Source organism: Musa acuminata, chromosome BXJ3-3 (assembly GCF_036884655.1).
Source record: "Musa acuminata AAA Group cultivar baxijiao chromosome BXJ3-3, Cavendish_Baxijiao_AAA, whole genome shotgun sequence".
Lineage (NCBI taxonomy): Eukaryota > Viridiplantae > Streptophyta > Magnoliopsida > Zingiberales > Musaceae > Musa > Musa acuminata.
In genome coordinates, this window is record NC_088351.1 from 729,149 (window position 1) to 750,591 (window position 21,443).

The 21,443-nt window shown below is 41.5% G+C and overlaps 4 protein-coding genes across 4 annotated transcripts; 1 reads left to right on the forward strand and 3 right to left on the reverse strand.

Annotated features, from left to right (window-relative positions):
• Positions 1-3,618: 3,618 nt before the first annotated feature.
• Positions 3,619-6,399, reverse strand: LOC135633433 (LEAF RUST 10 DISEASE-RESISTANCE LOCUS RECEPTOR-LIKE PROTEIN KINASE-like 2.1). The gene is made up of 3 exons (XM_065142872.1): positions 5,614-6,399; positions 4,628-4,681; positions 3,619-4,531 (listed from the first exon to the last, which is right to left on the reverse strand). The coding sequence occupies exons 1-3, from the start codon at positions 6,344-6,346 to the stop codon at positions 3,729-3,731; spliced, it is 1,590 nt and encodes a 529-aa protein (XP_064998944.1). The 5' UTR covers positions 6,347-6,399; the 3' UTR covers positions 3,619-3,728.
• A 582-nt stretch (positions 6,400-6,981) lies between these two features.
• LOC135632938 (LEAF RUST 10 DISEASE-RESISTANCE LOCUS RECEPTOR-LIKE PROTEIN KINASE-like 1.2) lies at positions 6,982-10,487 on the forward strand. Its single transcript, XM_065141848.1, has 4 exons — positions 6,982-7,798; positions 8,875-8,904; positions 9,025-9,276; positions 9,341-10,487. Exons 1-4 carry the CDS (start codon positions 7,084-7,086, stop codon positions 10,273-10,275), a joined length of 1,932 nt encoding a protein of 643 aa, XP_064997920.1. The 5' UTR covers positions 6,982-7,083; the 3' UTR covers positions 10,276-10,487.
• LOC135632939 (delta(7)-sterol-C5(6)-desaturase-like) lies at positions 10,449-14,345 on the reverse strand. The gene is made up of 3 exons (XM_065141849.1): positions 13,992-14,345; positions 11,400-11,705; positions 10,449-10,956 (listed from the first exon to the last, which is right to left on the reverse strand). Exons 1-3 carry the CDS (start codon positions 14,218-14,220, stop codon positions 10,664-10,666), a joined length of 828 nt encoding a protein of 275 aa, XP_064997921.1. The 5' UTR covers positions 14,221-14,345; the 3' UTR covers positions 10,449-10,663.
• A 1,030-nt stretch (positions 14,346-15,375) lies between these two features.
• LOC103977202 (serine/threonine-protein kinase MPS1) lies at positions 15,376-20,738 on the reverse strand. The gene is made up of 6 exons (XM_009392648.3): positions 20,381-20,738; positions 19,722-20,132; positions 18,750-19,534; positions 16,965-17,165; positions 16,050-16,211; positions 15,376-15,939 (listed from the first exon to the last, which is right to left on the reverse strand). The coding sequence occupies exons 1-6, from the start codon at positions 20,550-20,552 to the stop codon at positions 15,430-15,432; spliced, it is 2,241 nt and encodes a 746-aa protein (XP_009390923.2). The 5' UTR covers positions 20,553-20,738; the 3' UTR covers positions 15,376-15,429.
• Positions 20,739-21,443: the final 705 nt, after the last annotated feature.

Sequence of the window (21,443 nt, forward strand, 5' to 3'; positions counted from 1 at the left end):
TTTGCAAAGACACTAATGACCCTGCAATCAAATGTTGGATTGAAACGTAGTTTCAATAATGAAAGATCTTCCATATTGTGGCATAGACGATTGGGACATATCTCCAAGGAAAGAATTGAAAGATTAGTGAAGGATAATATTTTGGAACATTTAGACTTCACTGATTTTGATATTTGTATAGATTGCATTAAGGGAAAGCAAACTAAACAAATAAAGAAAAATGCCACAAGAAGCAAAGAACTCCTTGAGATTATTCATACTGATATCTGCGGACCACTCCACATTCCTTGTTTTAGTGGAGAAAAATATTTCATCACATTTATAGATGATCTGTCCAGATATGGCAAAGTTTATCTAATACATGAAAAGTCTCAAGCCGTTGATACTCTTGAAGTATACATAAATGAGGTTGAGAGACAATTAGATAGAAAAGTTAAAATTGTCAGATCTGACAGAGGTGGTGAATTTTATGGCAGATATGATGGATCTAATCAGAATATTGGTCCTTTTGCTAGATTCCTAGAACAACGGGGTATTTGTGCTCAATATGCATTACCAGGTGTGCCACAGCAGAACGGTGTTGCTGAAAGGCGAAATCGTACTCTGATGGATATGGTTAGGAGCATGATGAGTTATTCCTCTGTACCTGAGTCGATGTGGGGTGAAGCTCTTAGGACAGCTATGTACATCTTGAACAGGGTTCCTAGCAAGTCAGTTTCATCGACTCCATTTGAGTTATGGACTGGTAGGAAGCCCAGTCTGAGACATTTACATATTTGGGGATGTCCTGCAGAGATAAGAGTATTCAATCCACATGAAAAGAAATTGGAGCCAAGAACTATTTCAGGATATTTTATTGGTTATCCAGAAAAATCCAAGGGATACAGATTTTATTGCCCTAATCATAGTATGAGAATAGTAGAATCTGGTAATGCAAAATTCCTAGAAAATGGCGAAATCAGTGGGAGTGAAAAATCTCGAAGGATTAATTTTGATATTGAGGAGATTCAGGTTAATTCTCCCATATCATCTCCTGTCCGAGAGATTGTTGTTCCTCAAATCAATGAGAGTATTGATGAGGGTGAACAACAAAATAACATCCAAGAACTCTCACATGATGTTGATGTCGCCGCTGATGATCTTGTAGAACAATCACAATTGGCAGATTTGAGAAGATCTCAAAGGAAAAGGAAACATGCCATTTCTGATGATTATGTTGTATATCTACAAGAATCAGATTATGATATAGGAATAAAAAGAGACCCCTTATCGTTTTCACAAGCCATAGAAAGTAACGATTCTGAAAAATGGTATGATGCAATGAAAGAAGAGTTAAAATCAATGGTACAGAATGATGTCTGGGATCTCGTTGAATTGCCCAATGATTGTAAAAGAGTCGGTTGTAAATGGGTCTTTAAGACAAAACGTGACTCAACGGGCAATATCGAACGATATAAAGCCAGACTTGTGGCCAAAGGTTTTTCTCAGAAGGAAGGCATCGACTATAATGAGACTTTTTCTCCTGTTTCTAAAAAGGACTCATTGAGAATCGTTATGGCATTAGTAGCTCATTATGATCTTGAGTTGCATCAGATGGATGTGAAAACAGCATTTCTGAATGGGGATCTGGATGAGGAAATCTATATGGAACAACCTGAAGGATTCATAGAAAAGGGAAAAGAAAGTTGGGCTTGTAAACTTAAGAAATCCATTTATGGCCTTAAACAAGCTTCCAGACAATGGTATATAAAGTTTCATAATACCATTACTTCCTTCGGATTTAAGGAAAACACTGTTGATCAGTGTATATACCTGAAGGTAAGTGGGAGCAAGTTTATTATATTGGTCTTATATGTGGACGATATTTTACTTGCCAGCAGTGATCTTGGTTTATTGCACGAAACCAAAATATTTCTCAACAAGAACTTTAAGATGGTTGATATGAATGAGGCATCCTATGTCATTGGCATTGAGATATTCAGGGATAGATCTCAAGGATTATTAGGATTGTCTCAGAAAGGATATATTGATCGTATCTTGGAGAGATTTAATATGCAGCTTTGCTCAACCAATGATATGCCTATTACTAAAGGTGAAAAATTCAGTCAAAACCAGTGCCCAAGAAATGACTTAGAAAAGAATCAAATGAAGAATATTCCTTATGGATGCGCAGTTGGAAGTCTACTATATGCTCAAACCTGTACAAGACCAGATATCAGTTTTGCAGTTGCAATGCTGGGAAGATATCAAAGCAACCCAGGAATGGAACATTGGAAAGCTGCAAAGAAAGTAATGAGATATCTACAAGGGACAAAAGATTATATGCTCACATACAGGAGATCTGATCAGCTTGAAGTAACTGGATATTCAGATGCTGATTTTGCAAATTGCCTCGACAGCAGGAAGTCCACTTCAGGATTTGTATTTATGTTAGCTGGTGGGGCAATTTCTTGGAAAAGTGCAAAGCAATCGCTTATTGCATCATCAACAATGGAAGCTGAATTTGTGGCATGCTTTGAGGCCACAAATCAAGCTTTATGGCTGCGAAATTTTATCTCAGGACTTGGTGTGGTCGACTCAATTGCCAAGCCGCTGAAGATATTTTGTGATAACACCGCAGCAGTTTTCTTCTCTAAGAATGGCAAGTACTCTAGTGGTTCCAAGCACATTGAGTTAAAGTACTTGGTGGTTAGAGAAAGAGTCCAGAAACAGCAAGTGTCTATTGAGAACTTGAGCACCACTATGATGATTGCTGATCCATTGACAAAAGCCTTACAGTGCAAAATATTCAAAGAACATGTTCTTAGAATGGGGCTTGTGAGCAAGTCATAAAGGATATGGTGATGCATGTTTATGTGGATGCTATTATTGACATTTTACTTAATTAAAGTTATCTGTTTCTGTTATCCTGTTTACATTTATGTTTATGCATATTATGGTTGAATGTAATAACAGGATTGTCTTGACAAGACAAATTACAGGGGTCATTATGACTATGTTAGGAAAGACTAACAATGTTGTGGTACATAGAAGGGAGTATGACATTGATGAAATACAACCGCTATGACTCGCATTGATAGTTGGACTTAATATAGTATTATTGTATTTATTGGACTTATTGGCTTATTTTTAAAAACATGGCCATGTATAAAATGTTTTTTCAAAATTTTTGGAATCCAATTAGGTAAAATTGTTTTCAAACAAATTTTGTTTTGTTTGTTTTGATTTTGTATCTCTTTTATATCTTATCAATTAATGGGCCAAGTGGGAGAATGTTAGAATATGTGGCCTTTTATTGAATAAGATATATAATAGAATTGGGTTCCGTTGCGATATTTTAGCCAAGACTAAGTCCACTACGGAACGATTCCTCGGAGATATCCTTGATGGGAGGAAATCTTCTGAGATCTCATCTCATCGTAGACCCTCTGCTCTCGCCTATAAACGGACAGGATCTCTAGTGGTTGAGAGGGTGGTTAGTGTGTTAGAGCGTCGCACCTCTCCGTTGAGGAATTCAGTTATTCTTCTCTCTCCCAAAAACCCCGCTCCCCAAATCCATCAATCTGTGTGATCCTGTGAAAGGATAGGAAGAGAGGAGAAAGGGTCTACTCTTCGCACTCCCTGTAGATTCCGCAGCGCGATCGGATTAAAGACGGAAGACGGAGCCTGCAGCAATCTTGGATCACGGTGTGCTAAGCAGATCAAACAAGATCTCTGAACGGATGGCATCAAAAGCGTACGTTCCTCCTCCCTCCAACCATTTCCAAGAGCATCATTCCATAACTGTAGACGTCTGATTTGGTGGAGACCGCTCCAATGTTCCTGCAGAACACTTCCGGTGCGATGTACCCTATCGTCCCTCTCGCGTCCGCCATGGACAGCACGCTCCCTCTCTGCGGGCACAGCTTCGCCAATCCAAAGTCTGATATCTTGGGGCGGAAATCCTCGTCGAGGAGGATGTTGTGAGGCTTGATGTCGAAGTGGACCATGCGAGCGTTGCAGCCGCGATGCAGATACTCCAGCCCTCGGGCGATGCCGATGGCTATCTGGTGGAGTCTGTCCCAAGGAAGAGCTGCTCGGTTGATGTGCTTCTCCAGGGAACCATTGGGCATGAACTCGTAAACCAGAGCTCTTCGGCGGCCCTCTTGGCAGAAGCCGAGGAGAGTGACGACGTTGACGTGCGAGGTGCGACCGATGCTGACGACTTCGTTGAAGAATTCCTCGCCGTCCTCCTTGGACTTGCTCAAGATCTTGACGGCCACCAAGCGGCCGTCCGGGAGCGTGCCTTTGAACACGCTTCCATATCCACCTTCGCCCAGTTTCTCTCGGAAGGATTTGGTGATCTTTCTCAGGTCAGAGTACTTGAATCTTTTGGGGGCCAGGGATCCACAATTACCCAGAAAGGCTTCGATGTTGTGTGTGCATTCTGATTTGGAGCTGAAGAAGACAGAGTTCTTGAACCATTTTGATGCATGGAGGAGTGATAACACAGCACAGAGCAACAGCAAGCCCACCGATCCCACCAGCGAAACTGGAACACGACATTAATCCAAAAGGAACATGAATTCGTGCTCTTCAGAGAATCCAACACCATGGAAGAGACTAGACGGGCTCATAAGAATTCTACCTATTACAATCCGCTTCGTGTGTTTATGTTCTGCACAAGGATCGTCGCAATTTCCTGCAGCAAGTAGGACGAAATCATTGGCTTGAATAATGGTGAATATGGCAATATGACTGAGGCTTGGAAAATCGAGGAAAAAAGAGAGAGGCCGAGTAAGATGGATGCGATCTTCCAAAGCTAAGCTGTGGTCACAATTCAATTCTCTGGGTCAAGTTTTTGATCCTGAACTCAAAGAATCCGTGAGTTCTTACGCGTTTCTTCGGCTCGTTGACTTCCAAGTCCTGTACATGGACTTGGGTGGTCACGAGAAGTTGTCGTCTTCTATCAAGAAATCCTTACGGTGCTTGGAAAATGAGAAAGAAAATAAAGGAAGAAAAGAAAAGAATATTAGAAGTGGAAGAAAAGCTCAGGAGATGGCAGTGAGGAGTCAAAGTCTTCTTTGATGTATTGTCTCATACGATGGAATCATTTTGCAATGACAAGAATCCTGTGTCCTTCATTTAATCATCATTTATACCTATTTATCTGATAAATAGGTAGCAGAATAATCTCCTATTTTTTAATCATTAATAGATTTTAAGATGAATAAAAAAGAGTACAAGTAGAAAGAAAAGTAATAAGAAACGTACAGAAATCTGATTGTGAAAAAAAAAAAGGAGGATCACATATAAACACAATCTTTTCTCAAATAATAGTAATGACATATATATTAGCTCAAAGATTAAATCAAATCAAATAAGAAAAAAAACAAAATAAAAAAATATAGTAATGACATATATATTAGCTCAAATAATTTTTTTTTTATCTTTATAACTCTATCTAAACTTATTTAAAAGATAAATTATTAATTTATGATATTCTAAAAATATACTTTAACCTTTTTTACACTGATCTTGAATCGTATCCAAAAATTAATTTGGTTTCTTGATTACCGGCGCGAGTGATTAGCCCTAAAGGTGGAAGAAGAAGGAGATGTAATCAACACTTACTGCAGCTGCTGGGATAATCCGGTCCTTGTGGGCGGCGACAGACGAAATCCCCAGTTTCATGATCAGACCCGCACTTCCCACCGCTGCCTCTGCAATCCCCGCATATTCTTTCATCGTCCCACCACTCCACCAGAAATCCATTCTTCAGGAGATCCTCGTACCAGTCTGGACTCTCTTTCTCTCCGCCGAGCGTCAAAACCGGTGCAGCCATCACCTCACACGCGCACGATAGGTCAGGCGGAGGGACGTCGCCGAAATTTCCACCAAGTTTAGCATAAACGTCATCATGAGCACACTTTGTTGGCGTGGAATTCTCGGGTCTGGTTCCTGAGCAATGATGGAACAGGAAGAGCTCTCTGTTCGCCGTGCTAATGGAGAAGCAATCATCGGGACCAAACTGGACGTTGTCACTGGGAACTGGGCAGCAGTCGGCGGCGAGTTTGGTGTTGTTGAGCCAAAGGGATCTGTTATCGTAGAAGATTTGGTGGATAGAGTATGACATGCCGAAGGAATTCACGAGAACGGGGAGACTATTGTTTTCGCATTCCACTTCAAAACCAGGAGGACCGGGCGGTTGGTCCCCAGAGAACCAGAAGGGATGTGTGATGTTCTTGACTTCTCCGCAGCTCCTGGTCTTACACTCGCTACACTCTTTTTCGCCCGAGATGGTAACGAAGAACAGAAGGATGGGGAAGAGGAGAGGAGCGAAGCTTGGCATTGATTTGGGATGCATGATGATGTGATGAAGCAGTAGAGACGGACGAAAGGGATTGCGAAGCAAGGGGAAGAGGAGATGCAGTTAAGTAGAGATCAAAATGGTGGGAGTTGACGACCGCCTTGACTTCCAAGTCTTTCGAGATGACTTCAGCAAGGAAAGTTGAAGGTATGGATGCAATTACTCATGAAAGTAATATATAGACGGACTGAATTGTAATACTCATGGAAGTAATATATAAGAACTTGGGAGTCGAGATGACTCCGACATGACGTTGGCTTGTCGAGTTTGTGTCAATCGAGAGTGTTTTCCACATATGTTATATATTTCAATTTAGTTAAGACGCATGAGTATTACATTTTAGTCCCTATGTATTACTTCCATCTTTGAACTTCCCGTGCTAAAGTTCAAAGTTGGAAGTAATAGATAGGGACTAAATTGTATTACTTTCATCTTTGAAAGTAATACACTCTCGATTGACACAAACTCGACAAGCCAACGTCATGTCGGAGTCATCTCGACTCCCAAGTTCTTATATATTACTTCCATGAGTATTACAATTCAGTCCGTCTATATATTACTTTCATGAGTAATTGCATCCATACCTTCAACTTTCCTTGCTGAAGTCATCTCGAAAGACTTGGAAGTCAAGGCGGTCGTCAACTCCCACCATTTTGATCTCTACTTAACTGCATCTCCTCTTCCCCTTGCTTCGCCATCCCCTTCGTCCTTCTCCACTGCTTCATCACATCATCATGCATCCCAAATCAATGCCAAGCTTCGTTCCTCTCCTCTTCCCCATCCTTCTGTTCTTCATTACCATCTCGGGCGAAAAAGAGTGGAGCTGCGGAGAAGTCAAGAACATCACACATCCCTTCTGGTTGTCTAAGGAACAACCGCAAGGTCCTCCTGGTTTTGAAGTGGAATGCGAAGACAATCGTCTCCCCGTTCTCGTGAATTCCTTTGAAAAGTCATACTCTATCCACCAAATCTTCTACGATAACAGATCCCTTTGGCTCAACAACACCAAACTCGCCGCCGACTGCTGCCCAGTTCCCAGTGACAACGTCCAGTTTGGTCCCGATGATTGCTTCTCCATTAGCACGGCGAACAGAGAGCTCTTCCTGTTCCATCATTGCTCAGGAACCAGACCCGAGAATTCCACGCCAACAAAGTGTGCTCATGATGACGTTTATGCTAAACTTGGTGGAAATTTCGGCGACGTCCCTCCGCCTGACCTATCGTGCGCGTGTGAGGTGATGGCTGCACCGGTTTTGACGCTCGGCGGAGAGAAAGAGAGTCCAGACTGGTACGAGGATCTCCTGAAGAATGGATTTCTGGTGGAGTGGTGGGACGATGAAAGAATATGCGGGGATTGCAGAGGCAGCGGTGGGAAGTGCGGGTCTGATCATGAAACAGGGGAGTTCGTCTGTCACTGCCCACAACGACCGGATGATCCCAGAAGCTGCAGTAAGTGTTGATTACATCTCCTTCTTCTTCCACCTTTAGGTCTAATCACTCGAGCCGGTAATCAAGAAACCAGATTAATTTTCGGATACTATTTATTGAGACAGATTCAAGATCAGCTCTTCTGTTTGTTCTCTTTTTGTTCCTTTTCTTTCCGAAGATTTATAGACGTTTTGAGAGATTAAAATCCCTGCCATTTCTTGTGCAATTTCCTAACGAGGATTTGATGATTAGAGGAGGTAACAAAAACTATTCTTTCTTGTTCTTCATTCGTTGTTATTTTTACCCTCTTACTATCGGACGTCATAATCCGTGGAATAACACATTAATCGATGGTACTCATTAATCTGGACCAATTCCTTTACATGCATTCTCTAACACTAATAAAAATGCTCTCTCAAGTGATCGTTGGAAGAGTCAGAGATGTTCCTATCAAATTAAATGAAGGGCACAGAATTCCTCTCTATGCCAAGTAGAAGACTTTGACCCAATACTACTACTCTTTCATGAGCCTTCCATCCGCTACAATGTTGTTCTCTTCTTTTCTTACTGATTTTTCCATGTTCACATTAAGTTATGCTTGTTTTCCAAGTCTTCCTGATGGCCACAAAGTTGAAGATGTCAAGTAGACTTGGTCTCGACACAAATGAGTCGTGAGAAGATCTTAGATAGCTTGTCTGCTACTTCTCTTGACCTCTCTCTCTCTCTCTCTCTCTCTCTCTCTCTCTCTGGTTGTGTGTGACTGTGTGTTGGGCGTGTCAACCAAGTCCTCGTAGAAGTATACTGACCAAGAGAAACACATTATAAGTTTAGAGATGACAATAGCTTACACCTAAAATTCCAGTTTAGGTCTAAACCATTAGTTTAGTAGCATGATTTATCGGATATTAGAATTTAAAATCTTATTTCATAAGTTTTCTTCGAAAATGTCCGTTCAACAAGCTAGTTTAGATTGATCGTATCTCGTCTTTGCTATTTATCTATTGTAAAAAAGAATGTCTGCTAAGCTCGTTATGTTTTTTATGTTTATGGATATCTTGCAACTCCTCCGGGAAATGACAGTGGTCATTCTAACACAGGAAATAACCATCGGAAGCAGATCATCATCGGTAAGAATCTAATTATTCTTGAACTCGTCCACTCTCGTCTATGGCGTCAGATTCTCTGCAGAGCAGGAAGCCATGAGGTCGTACCTTGTTATCTGCTATGAGATTGTTGCTGTGGAACAGGAGTTTGCGTGGGCGTGGGTTGCTTGGCCGCGTTGAGCCTCCTCTGTTTGGTCTATGTCTGTCGCAGGAAGAGACCACAGCCTTCGGCTTCCTCCGTTCTTCTAGCTCGACCCGTCGTATCCTCCGATCCGGAATCGGGCAATGAGCAGTACCACACCCAGGTTTTCACGTACGAAGAACTCGAGGCTGCCACGGACGGCTTCAGCGCCTCCAACAAGCTCGGCGATGGTGGCTTCGGCGCCGTCTACAAAGGTTAGTACTACTTAGAGAACTCTCTCTGCGCGGCCTTATGAGATCACACGAGCCTCGTCCGCAGGGAAGCTCCTCGATGGGCGCACGGTGGCCATCAAGCGGTTCTACAGGAACAACTACAGGCTGGTGGAGCAGTTCGTGAACGAGGCCTACATCCTCTCCTCCTTACGCCACCAGAACCTCGTCGTGTTGTACGGCTGCACCTCCCGCCACAGCCGCCAGCTCATCCTCGTGTACGAGTACGTCCCCAACGGCACCGTGGCGGACCACCTCCACGGCCCCCGCGCACGCGAGGCGGCCCTCGCGTGGCCCCTCAGGATGCGCGTCGCCATCGAAACAGCCGACGCGCTCAGCTACCTCCACGCCACCACCCCCCAGATCATCCACCGCGACGTGAAGACCAGCAACATCCTGCTCGACGTCGGCTTCCATGTCAAGGTTGCCGACTTCGGGCTGTCCCGGCTTTTTCCGGCAAACGCCACCCACGTCTCCACCGCGCCACAGGGCACGCCGGGCTACGTCGACCCCGACTACCACGAGTGCTTCCAGCTCACCGACAAAAGCGACGTCTACAGCTTCGGGGTGGTGCTGGCGGAGCTCATATCGTCGAAGCCCGCCGTCGATGTTACCCAGCAGCGGCACGATATCAATTTGGCCACCATGGCCATCAGCAAGATCCAAAACCAGGAACTGGAGCAGTTGGTGGATCCAAAACTCTGGTGTCAGTCGAAGGGCGAGACAAGAACGATGATCGAACAGGTGGCCGAAGTGGCGTTCCGGTGCTTGCAAGCAGAGACGGAGATAAGGCCTACCATGAAGGAGGTTCTCGAGGCACTGAAAGCGATACAGGATGAGGGATGCAGCAGGGCGAAGGGTGTCGAAGCAGATGCCGCGGCTAACGATGAAGACTGCTTGCTGGGGGAGAAGCCATCACAGTCGCCTGATACCGTCACAACAAACTGGGAAAGCAGGTCGACGACACCACACCGTAGTGGTTGATGATGAGGTGGTATTATGGTGCTTAGGACGATGTTAATGTACCTATAAAGCTTAATGACTTGAACATAATCTACCAAGTTTCTGCTGTGTACTTCGAAGTATGCAGCAAAACATGAGGTAGATAGTAGTAGATATCAAGCAACGAGAAAGAGAATAAGATTACACCAACACAATTATAATAAAAAACAAAGCAGATAGAAATGAGTTTTAGACATTGTTTGCCCATGAAAGAGTTGATGCAGTCACCAATTCTACAATCTATAAGCAACAACTTAACATCGCCAAATTGGAATTCAATAGCAGCAGATATCAAAGACTTCAGCAGCTCACTCACCTGGCAAGTCAATCCATAGCCAGAGCGGGACACTAGAAGATCACCAACCCTGCATCATTCTGCTTTCTTGAGTTCCTCCTCAGGATCTCTGAGGGTTCCGAACATCCAATCCATCCATACGGTGTAGTGCCCATAGTTGTGCCGGTATGTAGTGTGGTGGATTGTGTGGTAGCCTGCACCCATAATTGGCCAGATCTTGCCATGAATGCAATCATGGATGTTCGCAGTCCAGACCGCCTCGCAGAACAGGAGAAGCATGTGAGTCATAAAATGGGTTGGGACGAGGAACAAAGCTATCACATGCGGCACGGCCTGCAGTATTCCGTCCAATGGATGGAACGCCAACCCTGAAAGAGAGAGTGAATCAGTTGCTACCAGTTTCATGTTAGACTAAATAGCACAGTTGTGAAGCACGCAATACGAAAATATCGTTAATTCGAAAAAAAAAACATCATATAGTAAAAAGAACATACTGTTGAGAGTATTTAATTCTCTCTTCAGGCTAAATTGGTGTGATACAACAACTTCTATATCAAATTATGCTGTATAAATCACTCATCTCATTCTAATCACAACAAACGTAAACTATCTAACGTAATAAGTCACAAACCAGTTACAAGAATAACCTATTTTATTAAATTTATATCATCTCTGTAAGTGAATATTGGTGCCAAAAATGAACACCCCAACACTGAATAGACGATGCCTTTATGGCACAAGAGCTGCATGTGTTGTCAACTTCCACAAAATTGATGAAGATAATACAATTGAATGGACCGTAGAGACTTACCAGCAAAAGGAGAGAGTGTGTTCTGCTTATTGTAGACATGATGGGTTGCATGAAGATACTTGTATAATGGTTTTATGTCATGCAACTCTCTGTGAGCCCAGTATATACCAAACTCGACAATGACCAGATACGTGATGAGGTAAACAGTGTAAGCCGGCCAACCAACTTCTCTTATGCTAGAAAAACATCTCGTCCATCCATTTTCAACCATGCATTCTGAAAGTGTTGGGAGAACACAGTACCAAGGCATTGCCTTCATTGCAACTATTATCTGTAGAATCATGGCTTTATTTGAAGGTATAGCATCTGCAAGAAAAGGCAATTAAAACAGATATTTGAGAACAGCATGGTTCATAAGCTATAGACACTCATTATCACATAAACCTTAACAACCGGCCACAAACTCAAATAAAATGAATCCTTCCTTAGCATCCTTCTCCAAGACAACTATTATGAATACCATGAAAAAAGTGAATTAATTCTCTGAATAAGTTACACTCTCAAAGGGAATCAACAGAAGCAAACAACAAACTTGAACTGCTAGCTTTAAATCCCCTCCAAGCAGGGGAAGCCATCGGTTAGCGTATTAAACAATTTTAGTAGCATATCCGAGGCATCACCAAATTGAATATGTGAAGATATTGGATCTGAATGACGTCCTCCAAATAATTCTCAGACATCATTCAAATGAACCGTACAAAAAAAGTTCTAAGGATACCAGGGAGCTTTTATATGCTGCTTCCAGCTAATGGGAAACATTTCCAATATCAAAGTGATGCCAAACATTTGGCAATTTACTATGCCAGAACATGATGGAGATGTACATAGCAGCAAGGCAAGCAATTGTTAATTGCACACTCCATGGCCATTGCTTTGCAGTTGTGGCTCTGCGTTTGTGAGGAAAGTACCTCAAAGAAAGAAATATATACACTGTCATCCAATAAAATGAATGAGGGGATCATTTTCAGATCATTAGCCCAAACTTTGGCCACAAATTTCCTTGTATCCATCACTCTGTCATCAAACAAAATGCAAAAAACCCATGTTTCACCTCAAATAACTGAAATGAAAAACAAGAGAAGAAGAAACAAAGAAAAGGATGGGAAACAAAAAGCCCACATTTCATCTCCTTGAGGTACGAGTATTATATCCAAATGGAAGCAAAAGAAGATAATAAGTTGTCTGCCACAACCTGGAATCCCAGGAACTACTCTGAAAACCCTCACTCTTGACATCATAACTGTCATAAATGTCCCCAGTTGATCGTCTAATTTGCAAAGAAACATATAAAAAATGATCATGTTCCAGTCAAAGGAATGTAACTGACATCCTTGAAATTCAGATTCAAAATTTGAGACTCAGATGGTTATAGAACCAAAAAATTGGCTTCAAATTTGTCTTTTTAGAAGTCAGATAATTTCAAAAGAGGGTGGCTTAGTAGTTAGATGTCTGATGACAATACCAAAAGATCGACTCTCTTAGGCTTGGCCCTGGTTCTGATTTTGGTCAAGAAAGCATTGAAACTAAAAAGAAGCTATGGTTAAAAAAAAAATTATAACAATGTGAAACAAGAAAAATTTAGAATTTTAGTAGAGGCCATAGGAATAATTTACTCAACCTCTTTCCCTATGCTCTAAGTGAATACATATCTTCATGATATTGCTTCGACCAATACATACCATCCATACACATTACCCCCCTGATCCAAAGTCTTTTCTCATCATTTCAAGCGGGGATCGGATCAATGATCACATACTTTCACCAAAAAATGTAGCACATTGCACAAAATCAATTCTTCTGATATATCAAACTACCACAATCTCAACTAAATGAAAGCAATCAGAACAGTAAGGTCTGGGATTTTTTCCACCGACCAAAGTTTCATACGAATCAATAGCTGAAATCGAGTTTTTGCCTGATGAATATTACTTCCAAAAACATGAAATACAATATACTGAATTAATCGTCACCACGTAGTGGTGCTCACCAGTTTGTCCAAGAATAGCATCACCAGTGGTGCTCCCCAAATAAGGACAATCTGTGTAGAAACAGATGGCAGCACGTCGAGACCAAAGCTACATCAACTAAAATCCAAACTCTCATCCAAGAAAATCTACCGATAACCAAGAGGGAAAACGTCCACTGCCAGTAAATAAAATTAAAGAAACCCCAGGCAAGAAACAATTTTTATCCTTTCCTCTGCAATACAAACGAAAGAAACCAAATAAAATAGAATCATATACTACGCATTTACCAAAAAAAAGAGAGATCAAGTGCAAGACAGATCGATCAAGAAATCGGTGAAGAAAAGACAGTACAGCGTCATAGTAATGAAGAAAATAAGCAAAGATTATTAATTGATGGAAAGAAATAGGAAAGATACATTTCGCATCGAAGATGGAAAAAGAGAACCATAAAGGTACATAAGCGCAATCCCCGCAATGAAAGGGGAAAGAATAAGACCCACAACTCAAGTCACAAGACAAACATCCATAAAAAGCCCAACAATCAAGATGAGAGTAGCCTACGACCAACCTACGAGACAATCGATGAAGCAATTAAAGAAAGAAAGAGATGAGATTAGAGAGAGACCTTTCGGGACATAGACGTTGCGCTTCAAGTAGTAGATGTAGAAGCACCACAAAAAACCGGAGACGAAGTAGAGGGTGGTTGCGCCGATGTAATTACGCAGCCACGACTGGAGCGGCCGCGGGAGGCGCCTCCAGGCAACGCCCGGCAACAGCCCGTCGAGCACGATCCCGTTGTACCAGTCCGTCTCCTCCACGAACTGGTGGAGATACTCTGCGCCACACCCCGCCATCGTCGCCTCCGGTCGCTGGACGCCGATTCCGAAGGTAAGGGGAGATGAATCGCTGCGGTGACCTCCGACCACCACCTCCACCTCTCGGGGTTTATACAGTTATCGCCGACTTCAAAATCTCCGCTTCGGACACACTCGCACAATACCACGTTCGCTTATAACAGATTTGAAATTAGACCCGCAACCCGATATGATTGTGAATTTGAACCCGGTCCGAAAGCTTAATGTGTTTAATTCGGGTCAAATCGAAGATAAACCGGTCCGTGGAAACCCGTGTCATGGAGTGGGCGTGTAACGGACCGGGTCGCATCGCCATGACCGGTGTGCGGCACTACGAACACACAGCGAAGTCTTTGTTATTCCTACCCGTATCGGACGACCCAGTGGCGACAGGCGTGTATCTTAATAATTGGGGTGGTGGTAACAATATCATTAGATTATTCTGTACATCCACATTCCCCGACCCCTCTGCAATATCCGGAAACGTCAATCAACTTATGTTCGGCGGGGCCCATCGAATGGAAGCCAGGCCATCGATGGTGTCGATATGAGTAATCTAAAGGAGTGAGAAAGAAATATATATAGTCGTAATCTTGATGCGTTGAGATTTAAATACGCTGTCGGGTTCTGATTGGGGCACGAATCGTAAGGCTGGGAGAACAAAACTGTGTGCCGTTCCTGTGGATGAGATTGCCCGCGATTGGGTAGAGATCGGGGTCTGCACTCCGCACTGTGGGTCGTGGGTCGGTAAATGGGTTGGATCAATCCGACCCGGTATGATTATGATCCGCTGACCCGATCGATCACTCTTTGTTGGCAAGGGGAGATCCCTGCTGACCTAAAGTATGTGATCCCCTCCGATTCAACTAAAATGCTAAGAAAGAAAGAAATTTAAATGAGGCTTCTTGCTGGTGATTTATGCTCACCTATGAGTGTTGTGACGTCAAGCAAAGCCAGTGGCTGTTGCTGTAGTCTGGAGATAAATTGCAATCTGTAAAAGGGTGTTCAAGAAAAAAACTGGTCTTTCAAAAGGTTTCAAGTTTTGCTTGGGAAGATAATTTTTCACAAGTCAAGTCTGTGTTCACTGGATATTACAGGTAATAATGGAATGAAGAAAGCCTCATGGGATAAGACTGCTAAGCAAAAGAAAAAGAATAGCAAAATGCAATGCCTGAACATGACTTCACTAGCATACAATCAATATACACATCAAAAAACATTTGGTTCCATAGATACAGTTGGACTCTTTTGTACTTTCTCAAGCTTGGCGATAACCTCGTGCAGCTCAGAACATAGCCTTGACACTTGAGGATCACTCCAGTAGGCGCCGACCCTCTCCATAAGCAACTTACAAGGGTGACGATCATCACAAGGAGGCAGCTCTCGGGGCAGTCTAGGAACAAGAAACGGGTGCTGAAGCAGCTGAGGTATCCGCCATCTTTCATTGCGGTCCCATGCTAGACATCTCCGCATGATATCAACAAGCCAAGGATTGGAGACCGGCTCATACGTGATCTCGTGGTTCCTGTCTGTAACAACCTTGAACTTGGCCCAGAATGTCTTGTATTCTGCAAACGGTGTCTTGCCATAGACCATCTGGTAGAGAATGCAGCCAAGAGACCAGATGTCAGATGGGCGACCACATTTTATGATGTTTCCATTTTCATCAGGCTCATTGCACATGAAAGCTTCTGGGGACATGTAGTTCAGTGTTCCAACCTGCAGAGTAAGACCAATTATTAGCAATGCTACTTGCCATCCTGACCTCTATCGGCATACCATGAAAAATACCACTGATGAAAATAGCCAGGGCTAGAATTCTTTTAAACCTGTGCATCTCGCTGTATATTTGTTGTATCGCACATTATAGCTTTGGCAATGCCAAAGTCAATAAGTTTAAGTGATCCCCTGACCAGTAGAAAGTTGGCAGGCTTCAGGTCAGAGTGCACGATACGCTCCTCATGTATGGTACTAACAGCTTCAAGCATTTGCTGTAAATCGTGAGATGTTAATTTTCTGAGAGTAAAATATAACACGCTGTTGGATGAAGGCACCAACTAGCTGAGACAGCCCAAGACAAATAACCGACTTCCACCAACATGAGTCCACATTTGGTACCCATGGAATCTCCTTTAGAAATTGTGCATCAAACAAAGCAAGGAACTCAGGAAAATCTATATGAAGCGACTCTACAACCTACGACTGTACTTGCTTATTTTCCAGACTTAACTTATTTTCATTTTCCTGAGTTCTGAAAGCTGTTCAACTGGACAGATGAGAAGAAACGATTACACTGATCAAACATGATACTATCTATGCAATGAGTGGGAAAGGAAAAATAAATCACTATAAGAACCCAAACTACCTAGCAAATTAAGAGGAAAATAGGATGTCAAACTGAAAAGGGGATGACGCAGAAAACAATTTTATAAACAAAAATTTAAACTTAGGCCCAAGAAAAACCAATATGGCTTTGAAGTATTTAACAATTTTCTGGGCAACTCAATTTTTACCTTCAGGAGCTTATATTCGATCAATTACAACTTGATTATATTGCTAACAACAAAAGCAATGGTGAGATCTTGTTTTTTTGGATATTTTATTCACCTAAATATAAATTCCTGTACTGCTTAACCACTAATGGAGCCATTATCATTTGAGGTTTCAGGCACAGACACCTGATGAGCATTAGTGCACCAAAAGTTTAAAACAATTTAGCTAATCAAGGGAAAATGATGAAGTACCTGCCAGTAAAATCGTAGCCAATTCTCATCTATTTTCCAACCTGAAGCACTCATCTCCTTCCACTTCTGTGCAAGCATGTGAGCTAGATCTATTTCTCCATACTCGAGCACCATGTAGATGCACTCATCATCCTTGATCCTTTTCTCCTTTATATTCATGGAACCATTCACAACTTCTTGAAACAAAGTTTTATCTGTTACCTACAAAAAAATCTCAGCAAGCATTTATGGTAAGTTAAAGCTGACAGTGATGACAGTCCAGATAATATGTAAAAACCTTTATTTTCATCCTTAATGGAACATTAGGAGAAAATAATTCAGTTATAAGGATTGCCATGTTGACTGGCATGTTATAGGCTGGGCTAACCAATTTATCACACGGCCAGACCAATTTTTGGCCTGTCAAGGATAGCACAGCAAGGTAGTAGTCTGACAGAAAAGCTTTGGCACACCTCTGTGCCACAAAACAACAATCGCTGAAGTCATCTAAAGAAGAAACTTAATTTTGCTTGCTTTCTCATCGTCTATTACTTTTTTGATTTGAGGCTTAAATTATAAACTGGAAGAAAAAATATCATGTTGTAACAGCCAGTCTCGACAAACAGATAAAAAAGGCAGAAAAGGACAGCAATTTGGCTAATTATTGACGGGTATGGTTTAAATCAAAATTTGTAAAAAAGATGGGAGATTCTTGCAACAAGTAAAAAATATATATTCTAAGCAAATACTAGAAAATAGGATCAGAAATCATCTGCTTCCTTTAAAAAATATTTCTCGAGTTAGACATTACTTGAATACATAAGAGAAATATTGGTTCTGTTTTATATTTAATCTTTTATCTATAAAGAAATTGGTCATCACTGCTTTACTTTTAACAACAACATGGGAGTGTCATTTATTGGAGAATATATGCTGAAATCCCATAGGTCTAATATCCAATGTGCACTAGTTTCCAGTTTGTTTCTAAAATATTTGCAAGTAAAAAGTTTTGCCTTCCAAAAATAAAAATATTTCTCAACGTAGTTTTTCTTAGAAACTATTAAAGAACAATAGCAATGTTCAGTCAAACATATTTAGTTTCTCAATTCTCAAGTTTTCTTTTAAAGCAGAAAATACCAAAACAAAAAAAAAGCAGCACCAAACAGAATGTTGGCAATCCTATCAAAATTAGACAAAAACAAGAGCCCAAAGCAAGCTCATACATATATCAGCAAATCTGACACTTGAAGATACATTGATAGATTGAAATTTGAATAATAGCAGTTAGTGAATTCTGTCCAGGTTACCTTAGCTCTCAAGAGTTGCCACCATTATAAGTTGGCGAATAGTTATTTGTCAGAATAAACTCATTCGGAGCTTTAAATTCTAGGTGGGTGGTTTATTTTCTTGTCCATTTATAAAGTTTTAGTCAACTATGAAACCCAACTCAACCAACTTGGACGGAACCCTATCATTGAAAAATCATGGCTCATATGTAATTATACAGATATGAATTATGATCAAGAGAGAGGCCTCCCAAAATGTCTCAAGACAAATGATAATGAATAATGTAAATGAATTCAAGCATCAAATCCTGAGAAAGAAACATTTGAATCTACAATGTACAGTACAACCATATGTTGCCCAAATGATACATTAAGTCATTTATAACTGTGCAGACTTGACTTAAGTAGAAATAATCTTGCTGTTTGAAAGTATGAATCATTATGTAGAGAAAGTTTTTTTTTTAAATCATATATATATATATATATATATATATACATACATAATTTTGCAAGTGTTTACCTCATAATCAATAAGTTGAATGATGTTGCTCTTTCCCTTTAACTTCTTCAAATATTCGATTTCTTGACAAAATCCATAGGCAGTGGGATAGTCACGTCCTTTAAGCTTTATCTTCTTCAGGGCATGTATAGTACAATCTGATGATATCACTTTGTGAACTTCACTACTTCCTCCACTTCCTATCTTACCAAGCTTTTGATAAAGCTTCCCATTAACCTTGAAGAAAACATTTGGATCATACTTCTTTTTACGAAGAGACTTCTCAACTTTGTTCGACTGAGAAGGCCCAACATCGATATTTGAAGATGGGGGGTTACTTGTTGGCAGAACTTGAGATGGCAAACAAATGGCATCACCACAAGCCCCCTTATCCTTGACATTTTCAGCCAAATGAAGATTCTGTTGATGATCAAGATGCCAATCACAGCCATTCTTGACAGCCCCTTGTTCTTCTGGAGGAGTATGATCCTTGGCAACTGATGGCAACTCTCCTGCAGATGAAGACACTTGAGTTGGAAAGGCAGTTTGCCCAGCAGGCTGAGCGTGCATGGACTGAATCGTTGGACCTGTGTGAACCGACAATGTGGTGACACATGAAGAGCCCACAGCTGAACATCGGGTCATTGGTTCCACATAACACTGATTATGCTTTGGATCTTTAGTATTCTCTAACAAGCTGGAGCCTCCAAACTTCATGTCAGTCCCAAACACTTCCATGTTCCCATGATCTTGTACCTTTAAATCCTGATCATTTGTGCCCACCTGAGTTCCCAAGTACTCCATCTCTGCCAATGCAAGTTAATGCAAGTAAGGATAATTGTTGTCCATTTCACTACGAGCAGTGATGCGTGTACTTAATAAGCAAAAAAATGAGAAACGAACTAGGCATGAAATGTATATACTCGACTACAACTCCATAAAACATAGTCATGTGTGTCAGTCAGCAGTATCAGTTTCAAAAATTTCACTTACTCTGAAAAGCTAAATTTTCCTTCTTCATATCATTGTTTGTTAATGCATGTGAAGATGCCACTTGAGATGACGAAACTGCTGCCAAAGATGACTTTTCTCGATCAGACAGCAAGTCAGAATCACCATTCTGCAAGCCAAAAGGGCTCGCTTTATCATTCCCAGCATTAGTTGAAGTCCCAGTAACAGAAGGAGGGGTGAGCGAGGCATCATCAGCCGGACCAGCCATTACACCTGCATCGTTTTCTCCCTGATCTCTTGCCACCCTCCTGGCTCCAACAACCGCTCCAGATAGCGGCACAACCTTTCCAGCCACATTCGCAGTTACAGAAGACATTGAAGTAACGTTCTTCGATGACTCAGTTTGAGGAACCAAGACACGAGTCGCCCGACGCATGTTAGACTGCATACCACCTGTAAACCAAGAAACAAAACCAAAAACCAAGACATCATCAGGTCCAGAACTCGAAACCCTAACTTTCTCATTACGGCAGCGAAACCACTTAAATGCTTTCACAAAGAAGAAGCATGTAACAGACTGGATCTAACATAAAGCAACTGTCCTTGACAAATTCTTAGTAAATCACCCATCAATTTCATCAGAAGCTACGAAATGAAGCTAGGGCAGAGGAAATAGAAGAAGAAGGGGAAGTGAAACTTACCGAGAGGTCTGTGGCGCTTGAACACAGCATGGGCTTGGCGAAGGAAGTCGGGGGGAGAGAAAGAGGAGGAGGAGGAAGAAGAAGAAGAGGAGGTGAGGTTAGCGTCGCCCGCAATGGGCCGGGTCGGGTGGATCGAAGCCGGAGGCGGCGGAAGGTTAGCCTTCCGGTCCATGGGCGGCGGAGCCCAACGGCATCTCGCCGAGGGCCGGAGGAGGCTACCAGGCGGTGGCGTGGAGGTGCATAGTAGCGAAGGGATCGGTCCGCCAACACTGGTCGCCGCCCTCCAATGGCAACGCCTCCAACTGTGGAAGGGGAGGAGCGAAGTGGGCGCAAGGGGCAAGTGTTCAAAAATGGACGGAATGCCGCTCTTCTGCTCGTCCTAATAACCCTTTATGTTATGTACGCTTGAAGATTCGTGCGAAAAGGTTTCATTTGGACACAAACTTATTTGGTCCATCAATTACACAAAAAAAAAATCAATTTTAATTTATATTTATATTTTTAAATTTCAATTTAATAATTTTTAATTTTAATAATAATATCCTAATTATGTAAGATCGACTACATGTACAAATTGTGACATTAGTAATATTCTTATTTAAACTAAAAATATTTATATTTATATTTTTTAGTAAAATTTATTAAACTTTTTCTATTTCTTCTTATATCATGAATTATTTCCTCTTTCCTTAGTAACTCATCCAGCTCAGCATTTTCATTTCAACTATATAACTATTTTTGTATATGCTATATTTTAAACAAAACTAAAAAAATTATAAAAACAATTTTTATATAGAGATTTTTCACTCAAAATTAAATGAATCTGAAATGAAGAAATGAGTAGCAATAATGTCCAAAATTAATGAAAGAATTGTTTTGCAGGCTTTTTAGCTACTGTAGCTCAGGGGTTTCAACCTAAAAATGACAGCAGAGGTGTATACCCCACAGTTCATTTGCCATGGTTGTCTCTGTTACAAGCTGTATCATCCAGTAGCACAAACAGTATGTTCAGATGGAAATAGGAAAAAAACTCAGAAGAGATGTTCCACAAAAATTCATGCTT

Coding starts and splice junctions, on each gene's coding strand:
- LOC135633433 (XM_065142872.1), bottom strand. CDS start 6,346: ATGCATCCCAAATCAATGCCAAGCTTCGCTCCTCTCCTCTTCCCCATC. Junction 4,682..5,613: donor GGATTATCCCAGCAGCTGCA/GTAAGTGTTGAT, acceptor TACTTGCTGCAG/GAAATTGCGACGATCCTTGT. Junction 4,532..4,627: donor CACGAAGCGGATTGTAATAG/GTAGAATTCTTA, acceptor GTCGTGTTCCAG/TTTCGCTGGTGGGATCGGTG.
- LOC135632938 (XM_065141848.1), top strand. CDS start 7,084: ATGCATCCCAAATCAATGCCAAGCTTCGTTCCTCTCCTCTTCCCCATC. Junction 8,905..9,024: donor TCGGAAGCAGATCATCATCG/GTAAGAATCTAA, acceptor GCTGTGGAACAG/GAGTTTGCGTGGGCGTGGGT. Junction 9,277..9,340: donor CTTCGGCGCCGTCTACAAAG/GTTAGTACTACT, acceptor CCTCGTCCGCAG/GGAAGCTCCTCGATGGGCGC.
- LOC135632939 (XM_065141849.1), bottom strand. CDS start 14,220: ATGGCGGGGTGTGGCGCAGAGTATCTCCACCAGTTCGTGGAGGAGACG. Junction 11,706..13,991: donor CAACGTCTATGTCCCGAAAG/GTCTCTCTCTAA, acceptor CTTTTCTTGCAG/ATGCTATACCTTCAAATAAA. Junction 10,957..11,399: donor CACACTCTCTCCTTTTGCTG/GTAAGTCTCTAC, acceptor TCTCTCTTTCAG/GGTTGGCGTTCCATCCATTG.
- LOC103977202 (XM_009392648.3), bottom strand. CDS start 20,552: ATGGACCGGAAGGCTAACCTTCCGCCGCCTCCGGCTTCGATCCACCCG. Junction 20,133..20,380: donor CAAGCGCCACAGACCTCTCG/GTAAGTTTCACT, acceptor CTTGGTTTACAG/GTGGTATGCAGTCTAACATG. Junction 19,535..19,721: donor GGAAAATTTAGCTTTTCAGA/GTAAGTGAAATT, acceptor TTGCATTGGCAG/AGATGGAGTACTTGGGAACT.